At 42.9% G+C, this 23141-nt stretch overlaps 1 protein-coding gene across 5 annotated transcripts in view; it reads left to right on the top strand.

Moving 5' to 3' along the window:
• PDE1C (phosphodiesterase 1C) overlaps positions 1-23141 on the top strand; it is a 531701-nt gene that overhangs the window by 192562 nt on the left and 315998 nt on the right. For 3 of the 5 annotated variants that reach the window (XM_040259677.1, XM_040259678.1, XM_040259679.1), the window contains exon 1: positions 8480-9042. The exons of 1 other annotated variant lie outside the window; for it this stretch is intronic. In XM_040259677.1, coding sequence (XP_040115611.1) covers positions 8942-9042 — 101 coding nt within the window. In that variant the 5' untranslated portion in view covers positions 8480-8941. Of the gene's footprint in view, positions 1-8478; positions 9043-23141 lie in introns of those variants that run through there. One more of the 5 variants, XM_040259682.1, reaches the window with a different exon arrangement.

Below are 23141 nucleotides of genomic sequence, written 5' to 3' on the forward strand. Positions count from 1 at the left end.
AGAAATCAGAGATTTTATATATATTTAATATATTTATACTAAATATATATATTTATATATATAAAATCAGAGATTTTATCAAAATAAAATCTCCTTTCAGCTTCCCTTCTTTCATGTGCTGTTGGACAGATGAGATAGGGGAGAGACTGTTGTCTCATGAGAGCCTTTAGAGTTTAAGATACTGGTCATACAGGTTTTTTTAAAACTCCTTACAGCAATCCCCTAAGAGAGGAAGTGTATTTGCTAGGATTCTTTTAGTCATCAGTGACAGAAATCTTATTCAGTTTAGTTTAAGTGAAAAAAGAGAAAAAACATAACATGGGGTGGGGTATAAGGTATTTATTTTGTTAATATAAGTTAAAAGTCCATGGGTAGGCATAGCAGGATCAAGGAGCTCAGAAGATCCTTTAACATATATATATATATATTTTAATAGTTCTCTCTGCTTTTTCTCTCTGTTGGTGTCATTTTTTTCTGGTATACCCTCTCTACATGGTAAAAAAAAGGTAACTCCAGGGCCAAGAAAAGCTCAAGCCTTTTAGCTTGTTATCTCAGAGAAAAGACAAGTAGACTTCCTCTCTTTTTCCCAAAGACCACATCAAATTTTCCGTAAAGGCCCAGTGCTGGATCTGCTTTGGTGACAGGTCACCCTCAGACCTCTTTGTTCAGAGGTAGGAGGTGGATGCCTCGATTGGCCAACCTAGCCGCCATGTTTATTATAGTCCAGTCTAGCCAGGGGCCAGATTCCAGGTTTTCCTACAGCTTTTTTGGGTCCATGAAAAGCTTAGTTAGCTCAGACCAGAAGAGTCTTGTTCCAGGTCACATGTGATTCAAAGATACTCCTGGACCTTTCCTTTTCCTGTGTCACCTCCACTGGAAGGGTTACACGAATTTCTCCTGTCAGAGCAACTGAAGGATCCTTCCAGAGGGAGGGGCAAAAACTCGGTCACATGCAGGTTACATCAGACGAACCCTGGGACTCCATCCTGTCTCTCTTCCCATCTCCTCTCCCTGCCTCTCTGGGCCACACTCTGGATAGATGAGCCGCATTTCATGTGGGGCTGAGACCAGGTCCTCTGAGCTTCATCAGTCCCCTTTCTCTTTTTGCACCTTTTATTTTTTCATGGTGGAGGTGGTTCCTGGCACAGAGTCTGCCCCATATTATGAAGCCAAAAAGAGAAGAAATCAAGGGGGAAAGCAGTATGATCATCACCAAAGAGGCCCCTTGCCAGAAAGAAAAGCCCGTGGGAGAGAAGAGCCTATGTTGACAGTGTGTCATGGGGGCTGGCTCACATCTGTGTAGGCAGGAAGGAGGGGCTGCTGTGCCTAGTGGTGCTACTTGCAATGTCCTAAAGGCTGCTCCAGAATTTCCCCATCAACAGACTCTGGATGATGCCATTTGCAAGTCATGAAAAATGTATCAAGGGCACTGCTTGTTTCATGGAGGTCAAAGCAAGTGGTCATATTCTCAAAGCTAGAAGATGAGTATTCATGGGAGATAATTCTGTGTTTTTCCTGACTTTATCCAGCTCTCCAGTTTTCTTTATCCAGCTCCTCCTTGGTAAGCCAAAGAGCTTGTTGGAATTTGGTAGCTGGATTCCTCCTATGGAGCCTTGGTTATCATTTGCCCAGTGGTTGTTGCATGGTACTGTGGCAGCTTCCTGGAGTTGACCTCAGTATATGACGCATATTCAGGCAGCAAGTACTCTCCACATGTGACTGTGCTTCCCTCTACCTAGAGACATCCATGGCTCCCTGTCATCCACAGAAGAGAGCTCTGACTTCTTCCATGACCATACAGGTCTGGCTGACCCCTCTAGCCTTTCTCTTGCTCCTCTTAGTCATGCACTTATAGTCAGGCTACATAAAATTGTTTGTGGATTGCTGGACACTCCACCCTTTCTCACGCTTCTGTGTCTCTTTCCATACAGTTCCCTCTTTCTAGAATGACCTGCCTCTATCCACCTTCCACCTTCAGGATCCAGTTCAGATGTTATCTCTACTATATAACCTCCTTGATTCCCCCCAGCCCTCAACCGTGCTGCTGCAGCTCCACCTTCTCTGTGTTATATATCTTTTGTCTTTTTATGTGTCTGCAGGGAGGAGATAACTAAGGGAAAAGAACTTTGCACTCTGGCCTGGATTTAAAACCTGGCTTTACTCCTATAGCAGTGCATCTTCGCAAAAATGATCAGACATTTTGGGAGCCTCTCTGTCTTTACTTGTAAATGTTGTTGTTCACTTGCTCAGTCGTGTCTGACTCTTTGCAACCCCATGGCCTGCAGCATGCCAGGCCTCCCTGTCCATCACCAACTCCCGGAGCTTGCTCAAACTCATGTCCATCGAGTCAGTGATGCTATCTAACCATCTTGTCCTCTGTCGTCCCCTCATGCCTTCTATCTTTCCCAGCAATGGGCTTGTTTCCAAAGAGTCTGCTCTTCGTATCAGATGGCCAGAGTATTGGAGCTTGTAAATGGGCAGAATGAATTCTCCTGAAGTGTTTCATTGAGGGTGAATGTGAGCCAGCCTGGGATGTGCTTAGCATGGAGCTTGGCACATGGTTCTTCTCAATAAGCAGTAAGGGTAGTGGTGTGGTTAGTGTAGTTATTGCTGAATTGTGACATTGTCACAGTGAATGGGAACTGAGGGGTCATTCTTGTTTGCAAAGCCTGATTCCTGCTCCCTTGTCTGATGGTCATGCAGCTTCTGCTTGAACTCTGCCATGTACAGGGAACTCACTCTCTCTGATCTTGTGATCCTTAATGCTGATGATGCAGAGGTTTTTGTACTTAGATTAAGTTATTCTTTGTCTATTTGGGGAACTGTTTTAATTCCTGAACCAAAGATCTTATTTTTTGTTTTTATTTTTATACAGTTTGTTTTAATGGCTATACTCCACTTACAGTTGTTACAAAATATCGGCTACATTCCCCACATTGTACAGAACATCCCTGTAACCTATCATCTACCTGTAGTTTGCATCCCCCCTGCCCCACCCCTCTATTGCCCCACCTCTCTACCCTGGTAACCACCAGTTTGTTCTGGTGGTTTGCAACAAACCATTAGTTTGTATCTGTGAGTATACTTCCTTTTTGTTTTATTCACTAGTATGTTGTATTTTTTTTAGATTCCATATATAAGAGATATCACACAGTGTTTGCCTTTCTCTATGTGACTTGCTTCACTTAGCATAGTGTCCTCCAAGTCCATCCATATCACTGCAAATGACAAAATTTCATTCCTCTTGATGGCTGAGTAGTATTCCATTGTGTATGTATACCACATCTTCTTTAGATATTCACTTGTTGATGGACACTTAGTTTGCTTCATACCTTGATAATGGTAAGCAATGCTGTTATGAGCATTGGGGTGCACATATCTTTTGAATTAGTGTTTTTAGGTTTTTTTTTTTTTGATACCCATGCCTGGAATTGCTGGGTCATATAGAAGTTCTATTTTTAGTTTCTTGAGAAATCTTCATACTGTTTTCTGCAGAGGCTGCATCAGTTTACATACCCACAAACAGTGCACAAGGATTCCCTTTTCTTCAAGTCCTCCCCACCATTTGTTATTTTTATTCTTTTTGATGATAGCCATTTTGATAGGTATGAGGTGATATCTCATGGTTTTGAATTGTTTTTATCTGATGAATAGAGATGTTGAACGTCTTTTCATGTTCTGTTAGACATTTCCTTTCCTCTTTGGAAGAGTGTCATTTTAGTTTTTCTTTCTGTCCATTTTTAAATGTAGTTGTTTGTTTTTTGATCTTGAGTTTATATGTGTTGGACATTAATCTCTTTATCAGTCATATCATTTGCAAGTATTTGCTCCCATTCAGTTGGTTGTCCTTTCATTTTGTCAATGATTTCCTTTGCTGTGCAGAAGCTTTCAAGTTTGCTTCAGTTCAGTCGCCCAGTTGTGTCCGACTCTTTGCGACCCCATGAATCGCAGCTCGCCAGGCCTCCCTGTCCATCACCAACTCCCGGAGTTCACGCAAACTCCTGACCATTGAGTCGGTGATGCCATCCAGCCATCTCATCCTCTGTCGTCCCCTTTTCCTCCTGCCCCCAATCCCTCCCAGCATCAGAGTCTTTTCCAATGAGTCACTTTGGTCCTATTTATTTTTGGTTTTGTTTCCTTTATTTTAGGAGACAGATCCAAAAACAAAAATTCTGTGATTTATGTCAAAGGGTGTTCTGCCTATGTTTTCCTCTAGGAGTTTTATAGTATCCAGTCTTAAATTTAGGTCTTTAATTCATTTTGAATTTATTTTTGTATATAGTATTAGAGAATGTTCTAATTTCATTCTTTTACATGTAACCTTCCAGTTTTCTCAGCACTACTTATTGAAGAGACTGTCTTTTCTCCATTGTATATCCTTGCCTCCTTTATATTAGTTGACCATAGGCGCATGGGTTTATTTCTGGGCTTTTTATCCTGTTCATTGATCTCTGTGTCTATTTTTGTGCCAGTGCCATACTGTTTTGATTACTGTGGCTTTTGATTACTGTTGGATCGTGTGAAGTCAGGGAGCGTGATTCCTCTAGCTCTGTTCTTTCTCAAAACTGTTTTGGTTATTCAGGGACTTTTGTGTTTCCATACAAATTTTAAATTTATTTGTTCTAGTTCTGTGAAAAATACCATTGATATTTTCATAGGGATGGAATTGAGTCTGTAGATTGCCTTGGGTAGTATAGTCATTTTAATAATACTGATTCTTCCAAACCAAGAACACAGTATATATTTCCATCTGTTTGTGTCACATTTAGTTTCTTTCATCAGTGTCTTTTTGAGTACAAGTCTTTTACCTCCTTAGGTAGGTTGATTTTGGTGGATTATTAATTTGGCAATTATATGTATGTATATATATGTTATGTATATTTATGTATATATGCACATCTAAGAATCCCATGGAAGGGAGGAGCCTGGTAGGCTACAGTGCATGGGATCGCAAAGAGTTGGACACGACTGAGCGACTTCACTTTCTTTCATGTTTAATTAATGATGTTTTACCATGTAAGATTTCCTAAAAGGTCTTACTCAAAAAGCTGGGATAGGAAGTTGCCATGGAAACTGACTTCCAAAGCAAAGTTGCCAGTGGAAATTGTAGCTTGTAATGTGTTGCTACAGCATGCAAGGATACCCTGACTGTGACAGATAAAGAGGCAACAAAATCTGAGTGACATAATAACAGAGTGTATCCAAAAGTAGTAATATTTTGCAGGCAGAGAGAGGACAAACCCTTTCTGATGTGGTTTAGAAAGAACCTTCAATGAGAAGCAAGGAATCCTGGGGTATTTTATGGTACTTTGACCTCAGTTTTCTCATCTGTGAAGTGGGAGCATTGGTTACTCAGAGATGGAATATGGAAAATGTAGAGGTGGGCTTTGACCCTGAGAACTAATTACTCTACTTCCCTATTCAACAAGAGCAGCTCTTTCTTTACTTTTTAAATCTGAGGTATGTATTAAAATCCCTTAAAAGTATTAATTTGAAATAAAATATTCTATTGCTTAAAGAATTTGAAGATGTCTAAATTAGATTATCTTTAAGGTTCCCCCAGCTCCAAAAACTACTTTGACTCTAAAATAAAGTTATGTCCTTATTAACTTTCTCGTACATATTTACTATTTAAAAACTTCTAAAATGAAACAAAATCATGCTTCACAAACTTATAAACACTATTTTTGGTCCTCCTTCTCTGATTAGCTTACTTAAAAGTGAAAGGTTATTTCTTTCCTTTTTCTTCCAAACTTTGCTTTTCTCTGACTTGATTAACATCCCAGTAACACAAAGAAAAAGTCATAGATATGATGGATGGCAGGAAATTGAGTATCATCCTTTTAAATTCCCTTCTATCCTTTCTTTCTAGGCCAGTCCTTGGAGAAACCATGATGTAGTTAAAATATGTATTCAGCAATATGCATCTTCCTTTTCAGCATTTCTTTTCCCCAGTTCTCTTCAGATGACCTCATAGAATCATAAAGGTGAAACAGACATAAAAAAACTTTTTGCATAAATTCTTTAAAGATGTGGAAAATGGGATCCTGTGAAGGGGACTGTTTTGTATTGGATAAGGTAATGAATCATAACTCAAACTCTGGCCTTTTCCAGTTCAGTTCTCTTCCTGGTAGGTTTAGATAACCTCCTTGTGCTTCAGTTTTCTACTATAAAATGGAGATAATAATAGCATTTTCTTTATAATATTGTTGTTGGTATTATGTGAGTGTAGAGCCCTTAGACGGAGAAGGCAATGACAACCCACTCCAGTACTCTTGCCTGGAAAATCCCATGGACAGAGGAGCCTGGTAGGTTGCAGTCCATGGGGTCGCTAAGAGTCGGACACGACTGAGCAACTTCACTTTCACTTTTCACTTTCATGCATTGGAGAAGGAAATGGCAACCCACTCCAGTGTTCTTGCCTGGAGATTCCCAGGGCTGCCATCTATGGGGTCGCGCAGAGTCAGACATGACTGAAGCGACTTAGCAGCAGCAGCAGCAGAGCCCTTAGAACAGGGTTGGGACCATAGAAAGTTTCAATATGTACTCACTATTATTATCATTCCTGTGCTTCCATATTATGATAGCAGGTTGCCCAAGGTATACAGTCTGATGGGAACTCCATTTGGGTATCATACACTGTTTTGCATCTCCCAAACAAGTCATTAAAATAACCTCTTAATGTCCAATTCCACCAGGTCACTGTTCTGAGCTTGGTGACATTGGGTAAGTAAATTGGTTTCATTTAGGTAAATGAATTTTACGTTAATATGTTGACTGCTTAATGCTGCCTTTGCCTTTAACTCAGTGGAACTGTAGGTGCTTCCAGAAACTCCTTGAACCAAGTTTAATGAGGTGACTTAAGATTGTTGTAGGTGAGTGTGTGAGTCCTTTTCAGTCAAAAAGTTCCGTCGTCTCACCTTGAAGCAGATACCTTTTCCACTGGAATGAATGGGGCCAGCCATGCCATCCTCATCACTCTTAACTCTAATTTTTGGAAAATAAATGCCCACTTCCCAATGGATGAGCATTTAGGATTTAAACACTCTTAAATTTTTCTTTATCAAGGCCACTTGAATGGAATTTTGCTTGAGCAATGGAGAAAAGCTAGTTCTTACCTTTACATTTATCTTAATTTTGAGAAGCAGGCAAATATCTGATAGACAGAAAAAGAATACTGGGAGTGTAACTGGAAGAATCATTAACTGCCAGTGGAGGAAAATACCATTATGGGGGCAAGCTGTGTCTTGAATCTCAGGAACCCTGAGTCCCAGGTTTGACATGGCCCCTGGGAAGTGGTGATGGCTGCATTTAGAAGGGAGTTTGACCACCAGTCTGTGATGTCAGGGCTGAAATCAAATTGTCAGAGTCTTTCTTTTTCTGTCTTTGGGCCCTTTTTGAATCCCACCTCCCGCCTCCCCTTGTGGCTCAGTTGGTAAAGAATCTGTCTGCAATGCAGGACACCTGGGTTCGATCACTAGGTTGGGACGATCCCCTGGAGAAGGGAAAGGATACCCTCTCCAATATTCTGGCCTGGAGAATTCCAGGGACTGTATAGTCCATAGGGTCGAAAAGAGTCGAAAAGAGACGACTGAGCGACTTTCACTTCTTTCCCTCCTCCCCTTGCTGCATGCCTGATCCCTTTCTGTTTGAGCAATTCACTTTATTGACATTGTGAATGACCTCGGGGGACTCAGACACTGAGTTGTAGCCTCGTGAGCTAAAACTCCTCTCCACTGTCAGCATCTGCCCAGTACAGCCCTGCAGGGACCCTTTGAGAGTCTGTCAGTGGAAACTCCTACCGCCTTACTTTTGTTTATATTTTCCTTTTTTCACACCATTTTTTGGCGGCGGAGAGGAAGAATATATCGAGACTTTCTAAGTGTGATGTGTGGTTACTTTAGTTCCTGTCAATTGCTTTAATATTTCAAAATGGAACCGGCTCTCTGGCGGGCGTGGAAGTGAGCGCTGTGAATGAAAGCTCCAGGCACGAACTCCGCGGAACCTCACCTTGGCTGTTCGCCCCGCCAGCCGCCGGGGAGGACGCAGACCTCGGTTTCCTGGGATTTCCGAGTGTGGTGCCGCGCTGTTCATGTTGTGCGGGCTTCGGGAGCCATCGGGACGCGGGGCTGGGGGCCCTGCGCCGCGGCGGGCCGCCCTGGCGCGCGCGGGTCTCCGGGTGCGGGGCTGGAGCCCCGCGAGCTTGTGCCCCGCAGACGGCAGTGCTCCGCGCGCCCCTCCCTTCGCGCCCGCGGGTGCCAGACCTGACGCCGGCCCCTGTGCGCTCGCAGACGACTCTTCGCAGTTGTCAGTTTTCTCGCTTGTCAGCAGAGCTGCTGGTAAGTGACAGAAAACGGAGAAGGGGCGCGAAGGCAGCGGGGCAGGGAGAGAGGGACCGGGAGGGGGAGCCTCGGCGCGCCCCAGGGCAGGGGGCGCCGGCGCAGCCTGGGTGTGCGGCTTCAGGGTCAGACAGACCGGCCCCGTGCTGGCTCCTTCTGGGCTCATCCCTCTCCCCGCTCTCCCCTTCTCACTTTCTCCCTCCTCGCCGCCTCTCCTCCCTTCTCCGTCCTCCCTTTCCCTTACAATCCAGCTGCCACACGGTTCGCTCCCGCGGCTTTGTTTGAGGACAAAAAAAAAAAAAGAATACGAGTAGGTCCGAGGTGCTTTCTCCTAGAGCAAAAGCACAATTCCTACCCTTGGCACTAGCCCGGGAGCGTGGCTGGTTCCCGCAGCTGCCTCCGGACGGCATCTGGGCCCAGGGTCGCCGGCTCTCCGGGCCCGCTTTAAGCCAGGATTTGGGGGGCGCAGAAAGGGGCGCGCACGCAGAAAGTGAGGCAGACGCGCGGCGCTGGGCTGGAGCTGGAGGGCCGGACTGGGCAAGGAGGCGGGAGGGGACAGCCCAAACTCACTCGGGCCTCACTCCCAGTGATAACCTGCAGCTATGGAGTCGCCCACCAAGGAGATTGAAGAATTTGAGAGCAACTCTCTGAAATACCTGCAACCCGAACAGATCGAGAAAATCTGGCTTCGGCTCCGAGGGCTGTAAGTAAACCTGTTTATTTCTCGTGCCCCATTTCCCTCTCTCATCAGTATTTTAACTACACAGCCCCGGTCACGACTGCTCACCCTCACTCCTGCATGGCCCTTTAAATACAGCGGGAGAAGTTCCACAACCGCTTCCTAGTTACAGTCACTGCTGCCTGTCTTTCAACAATGAGACATGTCTTTCTGAGTGCTGTAGAATGCCTTGCTGTTTCCAAGTCATGCTTTCTTTGGGGAAGGGGAGATGTCCTTAGATTTCACTTACAGTATAGCTCAATATTCATGGAGATATTTCTTTTTCTTTTTTTAATTGATCAGGGGAGAAAAGTTTGGGGACCCAGATCACAGATTTTTAATCAAAGGAAGAGTTATTCTCTGGAAAATGCTTGCAGACACCTTGGCAGGTGGTCCAAGAACTTACCAACAGTTCAAATTCAATATGTTTTCTGGCTGTTAAATCTTCCTCTTCTTCTCCCTAGCCTACTGCAACTTCAGATATTTTCTTAGGATTCTTTCTAGCAGGAAAAGAGTTACTGGAAGGAAGGGCTGTTTTTGGAGACAGTAGGGTTCAGAAACAATATTGGAGTTTCCTAGCAAGATCTGAACACTGAAATAGGTCATTTGTTTTCAATATGGTGGCCAGAGTTCTAGCTGGACCGAGGGACAGAGATCTCTGAATTTCATTCACTTCATTGGGTTCTGCCTATTCTTGGGTGCTGAGGAGAAGTGATCTGAAAGTACACATTTTTTTTTCTGTGACAAGATTTCTTAAACAATGAACTGCTGGTTATCCCAGTCAGGAAGCTGTAGTGACAGCTGACCAGATAGGTTCCAAAGATACTTTCCATAACCACCAGATATTTGCCATCAAATATCTAGTGTAGATTAAAAAAAAATAGGTTTTCTCCAAGTATATTCTCCAGGTACTGTGTTCCTACCAAGGGCACCAAGGGTGGTGATAGGAAAACAGCTCCTTCGTAGTTTGTTTTGCTGCAGTTATGTTTTTGAAAGCACACATGTATGCCTGCGCACGTACACGCACACACACATACCCCAAAACAAATCGGAAAGGCACTGATCTGAGTTATCTTCACCTTGGTGGAGACTACATTCCAACCAGGATATTCAGAGTTTCTAAAGGAAAGCAGTAAGATAGGTGTTTCTTTAAGGCATCCCTATTTAAAGTGTACCTTGTAAGAGCCCTTCAATCAGTAACAAAGTGAGTTTCATCTCCATTGATCTAAACGGGAAACCATGCCAAGTAGCATGAGTTTTGGATTGTTTGGCTGCTGCAAGCAGAGGCTGTAAACTTAGACGGAAATCTTGTCTTTTTGGCTGGCAGGCTCTTCCAACAGTTGAGATGCATGCAATGCAGCACCTCTTTCACAGAGGTGTTTACAAGTTTATGTCCTACGTAATGAACATTCCATCTCATCATATTGAGGTGCACACAGAAAGTTTGTTGCATCTGCAAAGTCTGGGTCCCTGGTATATACAGGGTCAAGGTGTTGTCAAGCTGGTCTCCTTGCCATCCCAGCAGGAGGGACTCATGTGCACATACTCAGAAACTGCTTCTCTTAGGCTGCTTTATAGTTTCAACCAACTCAACAGAGCTCCTCAGGTTGGAGTAGAGGGTGTGGGCAAATCAGCCAGGCTGAGGTGGGAAACATATGAAAAAGTCTTTGGAGCTTAGAGTGAACACACTGTATCGTGACTTCCTCTGTTTCATCAGTTAGATGTCTCTCCCCAGATTGCTGGGTGTGATATATCTGCATTTTTGTTTCCATGTCTCTCCTGTTTACCCGGCACCTTGTACTTTTCAACATAAAAGGTGTGGGTTGATTCTTTTCCAAGTGTGTGTTTTTGAGTCCCTCTCTTTTTATGCTTCCTGCTGAAACATCCTGCTCAGCAGCAGTCCCAGGAGATCTGTAACTTCACGTTCTAATTTGAAAAAGGACATGTTACTATTGTTATGCCATTATTTTTTTTTTTACTACTGTTATGGTTCTTACTACCACTTTAAAACAAAAGAAAACAGTAGTGCTGTAATAAGTTGCTAAAGATTCTGGAGACCAAAGCACGTGCTTTTTTATACAACTTGGAATAACATGTCTGCAGTTAACAAAATAGAAACATTAGGAGATGGAAAGATGTGTATCTATTTGTCTGCACAGTGCATTAACAATAAGAGAAAAGAAGCTGCTCTGCCACATTTTAGAAAGACTCAATAGCCAGAGTTGGATTTTTACACCAATTTATTATCATGACACCCTATAGTAGGGGCTTTATACGTGACCAGAGATAGTCAGGAATTTGGTTCAGCTCATTTGAGAGCCATCTAAGTTCAGGACTTGATCATCTCCTGCCTGGACTGTTCACTGGTATCTGTCTCCTTCTTGTAAGTATCTTGCTTATTGAATCAATTTTTGAATTTTTCATCTCCTCAATTAAAATGTAAGTTCTTTAGGGTGGTGACTGTGTGTGTCTTGCTCAATGCTGTAACCTCTAGTGCCTAGAACAAGGTTTGGTACATAGTAGGTACTTACTCAATATGTGATGAAAGAAGCATGAAGACTCAGAGGTAAACTTTTCAATATTCAAAATGAAGATTATAGGCTTATAGGTCATGATACGATCAACACCGTAGTTCATGAACTAGATGGGTGGTGGGTTTAATTAACATCATTGCCCAGGTTGGGCACAGGAATCTAAACTCAGGTGGAAAGCTGGGAAGGCCAAGGCTTACATTTAGCTAGGTTCTCTCGTTTCCTCCCCTTATCTCTCCTCTTTCCTGCACTGGTCTGGAGTGGTCTTTACCAGCAGCAAGAGGAATATTGCCAAGAATCTACAGTGCAGAGAATATAGGGGGTGATCCTCTATATACTATAAGCCCCACACATCCCCCTTTCCGCACTCTACTTTTTTCTTTAGCATGTTTCACTATCTTGACACTATATGTTTAATTTATTTGTTATGTTTACTTCTTCCAACTAAAATATATGTTCCCTGAGGACATAGTTCCTTTTTTTTTTTTTTGGTCTATTTTGGTTACTGAAGTATCTCCAGTGCCTACAAATACTATGTGGTCTACAGTAAATTACCAATACATATTTGAAAGCTAGGACTGTTTGACGTATTTCTGTAGGAAAGAATTAGGAAGAACTCTTAATCTAACCTCTGTGACATCCTCAGCATACTAATAGTACATCAAATATTGGAAAAGTGAATTTTGAGCACTATCTACCACCTCTGAGATGACAAAACCCTGCAAGCCCAGGTGTTTATTATGACAACTCCCTCTTCCCTTGAGGGAGGTGCTGCCCACCGCTGTGTGGAGGCCATCTGTAGTTCAAGGAGGGGATGATGTTCCTCAGCCTCCCCCATAGCCCTCTCCTACACACGCTCACATCTCTCTAAGCCGGAAGGGAACGCACACTATACACCTGAGCCTTCTTAAATGATGTCTGTCAGGGGGGTGCTGTCCTCTTATATTTCTGAGAAGAGCCTTTTTTTGTGAGTGTTTCTGTTTCCTTAGCTGTCCCCCAAGTGCTGCTGTCCTAGCTCTTTCCTCTGTAGGAGTGTGGGTGGAATTGTTAAGGGCCCCTCCCAATGGCTGTTTTGTTAGGGAATCTTCCAGTCAGGGAAAATATGAGGAGTGCACTTGCTTCCTCTGGTGATGAGGGGCAGCCTCACGGTGCTCTGGATTTGAGTCATAACTTGTACCTTGGGTCCCAACCAAGAGTTTTTCTTGTTATATGATGACAAAAGGGTGCTCTCTCTCTCTCTCTTTTTTTAAAATTGAGGGCGAGAGAACAGGTTTCACTTATTTCTTGGCATTTATTGTCACAATGGTAATTAAGCCATCATGTATTTGTTTTGCCCAACTATGAGGTAGTCAATACAATAAATGTTATGCTTATGTAACACTCTGTAAAGATGATTGATGCTTTTTTCACATTATCTAAAATAGTATTATGAATATAAATGGAGGTATGATTTCTTATGTTTATTGTCTCTTTCTTCCAACTAAAATACAAGTTTGATGAAGGCATAGTATTTTGGGGGTCTGTTTTGGTTACTGAAGTATCCCCAAATGTATGGTTATTAGGGTCACAGACCGGAATTATTGTTTCTGTCTATCCAGCATGCTTCCCCCCGCCTGCCTTATTATGGCAGTAGACCCTGTCCCCTCACTCCTTTGCCTACTCCCTGCTCCCGGGTCCCCTGGGCTCCAGATGCCAGATTGGCCAATCATAGAATTTTTGCCTTTCTGCCAACAGGGGTCATTCTCAAGTGTGGCAGAGAACCCAAGCAGTAGAGTCCTCCACTGAGATTCTCTGTTGGCCAAGGGAGGGTGCTGCTTTGCCTTTTCCTGGGTTATCCTGGAGGTTGCTGCTGGGTTCACTTCTGACTGCATGGAGAGGACATTTCAATGACCGGAGATAGGCCAGTGCTTACAGAGAAGCAGAGGGGAGAAGAAGGAGTGAAAACCCCTGGGTCTGCTCCCACATTTCCCCATTCCTACAGTTGTTTATCTGGTTCAGTCTGCTGTCCCAGCTACATGAATCCATCAGGCTCTGTTCCTGCTTAGGCTCCTTTCAGTTTGGGTTCTCTGAAAGTCTTCACTAAAACCCCACTGAAGTACAGAGAACTTAAGTGACTTTTTCAAACTATGCGTCAAAAGTAGGCCAGGGGGTAGAGGGGCATCCGTAGGTAAAGACGCCTAGATCTTTGGTCTCATATTTCTCACTTAATAAAGCCTCGTTCTGTATTTTCTTTCTACTCATCTGACATTTTTTAAAAATAAGGTCATCAATGGTCAGGCAGCTGTTCAGAAGTTTAGTCACTTAACATTTACTGAATGTCTATTATGTGCCAGTTACTCTGATAAACTCTGGGTGTGCCAAAGTAGATAAGCTATAAGGCTATAGCTAAAGAGATGAACACCTAGAAGTGTTGACTGTAGTTACAAAGGGATGTGCAGGGAGCTACTTCCTCCTGGGAGGGCCAGAGAAGGTGTGAGCAGTGGACTGCAGACAATGTGAGCAGAGTCCTTGGAGTCACGAGGAAGAAATATGCACAGATTTGTTTCATTCATGTTAGCCTTTTGCAGCGACATGAGGAAAACAGGGAGTCATCCAGTCAGTCCAGAATAAATCAGCTCAGAATTCTGAGCTGTTTTTATGGACCACTGGAGAAGCTGCGCCTATGTACTAGGAATACAGCCTGAGTCCAGTGCCTTTCCCTGTGCTCACCTTTTACTGGTAATCCCAAGGGAGAGAGTGCGTTTGGGTCTAGTTGCAGTCATTCAACATGGAGCTATTGGACGGAAATCTCCCAGCTTACCTTGGAGGCAGTGGGCCCCCACATTGGTCCCTGGTCCATCAGCTGTCCAAGAAACAGGGTTACCTTCCCCGTGTAAGACCTTAGATATTTTTCTTTAAAAGGTGACTGTGAAGTATCCTCTGGCAGCTCATTGAGTACAATATTGAGGGATAGATAAAGCTAGTAGGTGGAGGTAACAGTGTGCCAAGGTTCAGAGGGATGGGAGGAAGGAGAGATAAAGTTGGGAAGGAAGGCAGGGGCCAGGCAGTGACACATGGAATTAAAAAAAAATTTATTTTTGGTTTATTCAAAACTATACATGCTCATAGTTTAAGGAGGCAGGTATTTGAATACGTTGTGTGTGTGTGTGCGCTTATGTGCGCTAAGTTGTTTCAGTCGTGTCTGACTCTTTGCGACCTTATAGACCGTAGCCCTCTGGGCTACTTTGTCTGTGGGATTCTCCAGGCAAGAATACTTGAATGGTTTGTCATTTGAGCACATTATACACACATACAAATGTATTCTAGGCACTCCCCATTCATCTTTCAGGGAATCTTTTTTTGGGATGCATGTAATTTCAAGGACTTTACATTTTATTCCTTAAGTTCTAAGGCAGTGTTAAAAGACTTTAAGCTAGAGAGTAACAAAAGGAGTTTTTAATTTTAAGATGGCTATTCTGGAAGAAATCTGGAGGACAGATTGGAGAAGAGACTTGAGGCCTGGAGATGAGTTGGAGAAGGTTCTTCAGTGATGGTAGTACCACCAAGGAGGAAAGAATAGGAGACACGACATTAGAAAGGAGCAGAGAGAGAGAGAGAGAGAGAGAGAAGTTGTCTTCAAAGTTTGTTTTGCCTCAGATGTCTCAGTGAGTTTGGTGTCTTTGCCTTGTTAGAGACCACAGAGAGAAGCATGGGCTTGGATGCACAGAATGATAAATTTGGGTTTAGATGTGGTGAACTGGAGCATATCTTGGACCACCTTTGGAAAAGGTCCAAGCAGCTGTTAGTAATAATAGCCTAAAAAACATGGAGAGACCTTTGGCCTGGAGCCTAAGGTCTGAAAGTCATAGTTGTGAGTTAAAGCCTTGCAAAGAGATGAACAGGGAAGAGGGGCTTCATCTGAATCTCACTAGTAAAGCAAATCCAAAAGAATAATGTAAAAAATTGTTATTTCCCACAGATTATATATTTTAGAGTATTAATTGGGCCTTCCACTCTCCCATTTAATTGCAAATGTCAGAAAGTTCAGCATATTTTTATTGGATTACTATTATATATTGGATATTAGGAGCTTCAGAAGAGCTATGAAAATATTAGAAAAGCAAATCCTGCTTTTGGGAAACTTATAGTCTAGTTAAGGAGACAAGACAATTCTTTATAGAGGTAAAGAGTTAAAAAAAAGACCAAGTATGGACAAAAATATTTAATTGCTGGATAAGTGACATTAACACAATGTCCTAGGATTTAGAGAAGGAAGACATTTGTGTTTGAGGGACTGTTTTTGAATCTTTTTTCTCCTAATAAAGATGGATTGTCTCCCTGAATTTTGTTCTTAATGTATATGGAAGGGGAGAAAGAGGTGAATATCAAAAAGGGTTAAGTAGATTCTTAAATTTAGAATGAAAATTTCTATACTTGAATACTAATACAGTATATTAGTACATCGTCACTTGCTTGTCATAATTTGGTTGTGCTAATTTACTAGCTAATTGGGCTTCCCTGATGGCTCAGACTATAAAGAATCCACCTTTAACGCAGGAGACCTAGGTTCGATCCCTGGGTTGGGAAGATCCCCTGGAGAAGGGCATGGCAACCCACGCCAGTATTCCTGCCTGGGGAATCCCCAAGGACAGAGGAGTCTGGTGGGCTACAGTCCATGGGGTTGCAAAGAGTTAGACACAACTGAGCAACTAAGCATAGCACTAGCTAATTACAACTCAGTATTTTGCAACCAAGTGTTTATTATTTTGATGGCTCTACAGCCTCTGTCTTTTGAGAAGTAGCCCTAAGCAGAGAGATTTCTTCATTTCTAGCTCCATTTTCTGTCTTCAATTTTCTTTGGTTCATTTTCCTTGGTTCCAGTTTTCTCTTATGGAGGGAAAGTGCTCACATGGCCCACCTCATAGCTTTTGGAGGGACAGCTAAGAAAAATAATGATTAAGTGTGAGGCACATTTATATGGCTTTGCTTAAGACCCCTCGTATTGACTGGGAGTGTCATGTCCATCCCAAGATGGGTTTGCAGCAAAGACAGAAGCCTGGGGGCTAGGTGGGGTTGTTTCCGCTATTTTAAAGGCAGAAAGAGACCATCACCCAAGAAACCAAATGGAATGAGGCTCTTGTCTTGGACCTTGTGGAGACTGTTGGACGTGATCTAGGCAGTGAGACTAGGAGCTCGGAGCCTGCCCCCTGCAGAAGGGTCTGGTGGAGCTTGGCTGGGTGGATGGAGCTCCCTACACCCTGCAGGAGGCCATCCTGTTGTGTAGGCTTGTCCAGTGGGTGCAACCTTGTGCTGCTGCTCCCAAGGTGTCCTGTGGCACACACACTGGGCCTCTGACTCTTGGAGCACCCATAGTTCTGCGATAGTGCTCACCCTTCACAGCACCTCTGCCTCATTCATGGCCTTTTATCCTGACAGCTCTTTGCCTGCTAATTTGTTTCAGTCGTATCCGACTCTCTGTGACCCCATGGTCTATAGCCTGTCAGGCTCCTCTACCCATGAAATTTTCCAGGCAAGAATACTGGAGTGGGTTGCCATCTCCTACTGCAGATCTTCCTGATCTAGGGATCGAACCTGTGTCTCTTATGTCTCCTGCATTGGCAGGTGGGTTCTTTATCATTAGCGCCACCTGGGAAGCCATCCAAAAGTGGTCCACCTACCATTCTTTTCCACTCCCTTCCAAGGGCCTATTGCAGGGACCAGTGTTCAATTAAAATATAGCTTTCCTTTCCCTTGAGGCCACTAGAAGCATGAAAATCAACTTGAGGATGTATTTTGGCTGAAAGTCACTATTGGGCATCCAAAGAACATTAAATACTATTTATCCACATTCCAAACACTTGAAATTTTTAAATAACCAAGGCTTTTCTTACACTTTAGAGACACTGAATAAATCCAGCAGTGGAATATTAGTCCACTAATATTAAAACTACTCCCCGGTGTGTTTTAGTAGTTCAAATTCATATTAATATCCCCCCACCTTTTTTTCCTCTACTTCTCTGAATCTTGTCTGAGGATGGCTATAAGAGGTCTTCAGTTCAGTGCAGTTCAGTCGCTCAGTCATGTCCTACTCTTTGCGACCCCATGAATTGCCGCACGCCAGGCCTCCCTGTCCATCACCAACTCCCAGAGTTCACGCAAACTCCTGACCATCGAGTCGGTGATGCCATCCAGCCATCTCATCCTCGGTCGTCCCCTTCTCCTCCTGCTCCCAATCCCTCCCAGCATCAGAGTCTTTTCCAGTGAGTCAACTTTTCGCATGAGGTGGCCAAAGTACTGGAGTTTCAGCTTTAGCATAATTCCTTCCAAAGAACATCCAGGGCTGATCTCCTTCATAATGGACTGGTTGGATCTCCTTGCAGTCCAAGGGACTCTCAAGAGTCTTCTCCAACACCACACTTCAAAAGCATCAATTCTTCCATGCTCAGCTTTCTTCACAGTCCAACTTTCACATCCGTACATGACTACTGGAAAAACCATAGCCTTGACTAGACGGACCTTTGTTGGCAAAGTAATGTCTCTGCTTTTTAATATGCTAAGAGGTCTTACAAGTCTTTAAATTACCCCCCTCCCCCAATATTTTATATTTACTATACTATTCTAGGTTGTTACTATTCTAGGTTGGAGAAGGAAATGGCAACCCACTCCAGTATCCTTGCCTGGAGAATCCCACAGACCGAGGAGCCTGTAGGCTACAGTCCACGGGGTTGCAAAGAGTCGGACACGACTGAGTGACTTTTTACTTTTACTTACTATACTATTCTAGGTTGTTACTTGGAGCCTGGTCTGTTACTATGAGAAACTATAAACATTTTCATGAACAGCATCCTTTGTAGCTGATTTGTGAAATATAAGGGTGAATTATTGTAAATCAGGGCTTCCCAGGGGGTGTAGTGGTAAAGAATCTGCCTGCCAATGCAGGAGACACAGGTTCGACTCCTGGGTCAGGAAGATCCCCTGGATTAGGAGATGGCAACCTACTCCAATATTCTCGCCTGGAAAATTCCATGAACTGTGGAGCCTGGCGGGCTTTACGCCATGGGGTTGCAGATTGTTAGACACGACTGAGTGACTAAGCACACGCAGCACATTGTAAATCGCGCCTCATAAATGCTTAGAACTGCCATTCTGCCTATGAAACCACTGACTGAAATTAGTCATGGTTAGAAAAATGAAAGAATTGTCCAAAGCACTTGTTTCTGGGAGTTGGGATAGTTTCAGTGAAGGTAGCTGTAGCTGAGAATTTAGTTTGAATGCTCAACCTATTCATTCAGTTGACTGTGGAGCTCTGAATGGTCTCTAGGAGCGCATCTGCTAGGTGAGTGGGTTTTTTTTCCCCTGTAATTTGAGCATTGACCTTACTTTTGCCATATTTAAATTGCTGAAATTTACGGAGTGTATGTCCAGACAGGAGCCTTCTCTAGATGATTCTATTGTGAGAGAAGATTTTAGAGGAAACAAGAAGGACTTCTGCTTTCAAGGAGCTGTTGCATTGACTTAACATTCACCTGAAATTATAAATGACCAACAGCTGCTTTCTGCCAGGAGTAGGTTATGATAACAAGTTGGGAGGAAGACAGAAGGAGTGCTATGGGAGTAGATAGGAAAGGCTTAAAAAACATTAGACTGCCCTCTGAAGTTAAACTTGGCAGAAGATACATTTTTGTTCTGGCTAAATCTACATGGGATAAATAGAGTAGAAAATTTAAGCATCTCTCTGGATAATTCAATTAAAAACCCACCCCTCCTCTGGTTTCAGGAATATATCTGCAGAGTGAGATTTTGTCTCAGTCCTTTGGATTTATCTCCCTTCTGGCAGTGTCGTCACAGATACTAAGAAATATTTTTGTTTTCAGCTTTTCTCATTGATGTTTATCTAAGCAGGAGCCAGGCTTCCAGGAAGGAGGTCACAAAAATCTCTCCCGTTCCCACCCACACAGTTTTACTGTACTTAGAACACTGTAAGTGTAAATAAATATGTGAATGGAGGGATAGATCACTTATGCAAAAAAGTACTGTTTGGACTTCTACAAGTGTGGTATTTACTTTCTGTTTTCTTTCTCTAACAGCCTTTCTATATTTTTTCACTGGTGCCACTGATGGGCTCACTGCCCAGCTGTAAGCAGTGGATGTTAAGCTAGAGGAAAACAGTGCTTGATCTGCTCACAAATAATGCTTTTCAGAGGAAGGTTTCAGCTTTCTTTTGGGAGGGGTCATATTTTGGGGCCTGTTAGACAGTAATCTGAGTGCTGGAATTTTTAACCCAGGCCCAGGAGAGAAGCAGGCATGACCAGGAGATTTGGATATTTGTGTCTGAACAGCTGTCTGCAGGCAAATGATGGGGCTGGGGACGGGGAGCGATGAAAACACAGGCCTGTGAGAGTGTGGGCGCCTTGGGGACTGCGTGGAGTGACTGTGAGTTGTTGCTGGTACAGATGAGACTTCCTGTGGGGTCGTGTGTGTGTGTGTGCATGCTCAGTGGCTTCAGCTGTCTTTGACTCTTTACGACCCCATGGACTGCAGCCCTCCAGGCTCCTCTGTCCATGGGATTTTCCTGGCAAGAATACTGGAGTGGGTTGCCATGCCCTCCTCCAGGGGATCTTCCCAGGGATCAAACCCGTGTCTCCTTTATTTCCTGTACTACAGGTGAATTCTTGACCACTGAGCCACTGGGGGTCGTGTAGTTTGAACTAAATCTTCTCTTTAGAGATTTCTCTTTTTGCCACAACCAAGCCAGCACTAGATAGAAACACATTTGCTCCCAGAAATGAATTAAACATTGAGTACCTTATGCACAGCTCTGTTTCAGATGAGCATGCTCTCAGTTTTCTGATTCACCATCCTCAACCCCACACCATTCTCTCGAAGGTTTCCTTCATTTGACTTTGACCACATCACTAATTTAAACATACTGGAATTCTATACTTTGGGAGTTGCTGTCCCCAAACATGATCTTAATTTTCTAAGAGCCCTAAATGAAAGAGTATGAATCTATAGGACAATTTTCCCCAATAGACAATCTGGCAGAAAAATTCTTTAGAAAATTGAAGCAGAAACAAATCTTTCCTAATTGTTGGGTTATTCCAGGTGAAAGTGAGTTTATGTCATTTCATTATTTTTTGTTCTGCCTTGGATCTTTGGCAGAGCAGGAAAATAGAATCGTTTCCCACATGGTTTTTCATTCTGTAGCTTATCAGTTAAATATTTGAGTGAGTAAGAGAAGAAAAACTCATTTTCTCTAGTATCTTTTTCTCCTTCTCCCCTCAAATAGTCTGCTTGAACGTGCCAGGAGATTGCTATATATATATATGTGTGTGTGTATATATATATATATTCCCCCCCCCATTGGTATTTACTTGTTAAAAATATGGGACGACTTCCCTGGTGGTCCAGTGGTTAGGATTCTGTGCTTCCACTGCAGGGGGTGGGAGTTCGATCGCTGGTTGGGGAACTAAGGTCCCATGTGCTGAGTGGTGTGGCCATAAATAAATAAAATTTTACAAAGCAATAAAGCAACAAGGAAGATCAAAATAAAATTACATTAAAAAATTAAAAATGGGAAAATCCGTTAAGCAATTAATATATATAGCTTTGCAAATCTAGATTTTAACATGGGTGTCATGGAATATGAAATCACTGGTAGAAATGAGAAGAAATGTATAAGGGCCTTCCATTTTCAGCAACATCTAAAGTAGTCTGTACAAATGTTTTAAGACAGATTCAGTGGAATTTTCTGGGGATATTCAGTTCTGTTCAGTCTGTACCCCATATGCCACTAAAAACCAAAAGCAGAGGATCAGATGATCATTCAGGTCCTTGCTTATTTCACGGGTATTTGTGGCATTTTATCTCAGTCCACTTTCCCATGAATGAGCCACATGTGACCTGAACTTGTGAGAATGTGTATTTAATTCCCTGAGTCTTGCTGTGTGCTTTTTTTTTTTTCTAAGTCTGTCCCCCAATCTCCTCTCCCTTGAGGGAACTGAGGCCTGAGAACCAAAATTTCCAAAGCTGTCCGTGCATCAGTAGCAGTAGTGATCTCAGTAAGGAAGGATGGAGATGGAATCTGATGGGATCTGGAGCAGTGTGAGTCATTATTGCCCAGAAACCCCAGAGAAGATTTCAGGCAGAACTGGAATTCTCACCATGCATGTGGAGTTGTTGCATATTCCATTTCCCAGACCGGAAAACCTTCTTGTGTTCAACTGGGAGGTATCTTGCTGTCAACCTGGAGCCTAAGCATAAGTCTTGGTTTTTCTAAGCCAGATTGTTTGGATATTAAGCCTATTTATAAACCTCATTATTGCAGTAACCATATGGCTCTTACTCAGAGATACTCACTTTAAAAAAGTGAGACTGCCAGGCACTTCATGATTTAACCTCAATGCTTAATTGGCTCTCACCCAGGCTATCAGGAAGGATTCCCAGGTCCTCTGTTTGACTTTGAAGTGTGTGAAACTTATGTGTGGTTGTAGGTGTGTCCAGTATTTTGGAAACTCCTAGCTACCAAAAAGCAAACAAAGCTCTTTAAAAGCATCCTCGCTCTCCCCGCTCCGTTGTTTCTTGTTATTTCCTTGCTGAGTCTACTCGGCTCTTGGCTTTACTTTACTGTGTTTCCTGTGGCTGGAACCGCTCCTTAAGTTGGCCTAGTTTCATCCCTTCTCTCTCTGACTGAAGTTCAAGGTCTAGAAGTTAAGGGTCTAGATGACACAGTCATGGACAGCTTTAAGGAAACTTTTTAAATATTGGGGGTTAGTGCTCTTTGATTTTCGATATTGCTCCTGCCTCGGTAGCCACTTGTCAGAATGTGGTCAGCTGGACATAAAGCGACTGAAAGCTTCCAGGGGAGCTCATCACTTCCCCTGTTCTGTACACGTGCCTGTACACATAACATGTACACACTATTTGATACTTCTTAGGCAATCCACAGTTCCATAGCAACATTCCAGACTTAAACAAATATTGATTTTTCAGTAAAGACCAGGAGTCTTTTAATTTGCCTAGCAGGTGAATGGATATGGTCCATCATTGATTCTAGTTATTGCATGCTATCTCTGTGCTTAGTTGTAACTTCTTGAGGATGCTTAGGGAGTCTGTGTAAGCAACTCACTGGGCTTTAGCCTTTAGGGAATTATCAATAAAAAGGGTTTTTTCTTAAAAGATAATTCCAGATATTTCTAAGGATTATCATAGTGTCCAGTTCCTAAATACCTAGCTTTTCTTCTTTTTTTTTTTTCTTTCCCTTTCTTTTTGAGCAATAATCCAGCTTTGACATTAGAGGAAAGTGTGTGGATCTGCTAGGCTAACAGGGACCACTGCTGGATGGGGGTCAGAATGAACAGCCTGCAGGCTCCCATAGGCATGGGCGAACAGAGAGAGCTGGGCAGGCATCTAGTTCCTTTTCCCCTTAGTAGGACTGAGATTAGCACTTGCTTTCTTTGTGGCCCAGGTGTTCTAAAACGTGGAGAATTGGGTATTCAGTTTTTCTACTTTAGAAACAATCTTAAACTTTTTTTTTATTTAAAATTTTTTAATCAATGAAAGACTTTTCTTTTT

Source organism: Oryx dammah, unplaced genomic scaffold (assembly GCF_014754425.2).
Source record: "Oryx dammah isolate SB20612 unplaced genomic scaffold, SCBI_Odam_1.1 HiC_scaffold_18, whole genome shotgun sequence".
Classification (NCBI taxonomy): Eukaryota; Metazoa; Chordata; class Mammalia; order Artiodactyla; family Bovidae; genus Oryx; species Oryx dammah.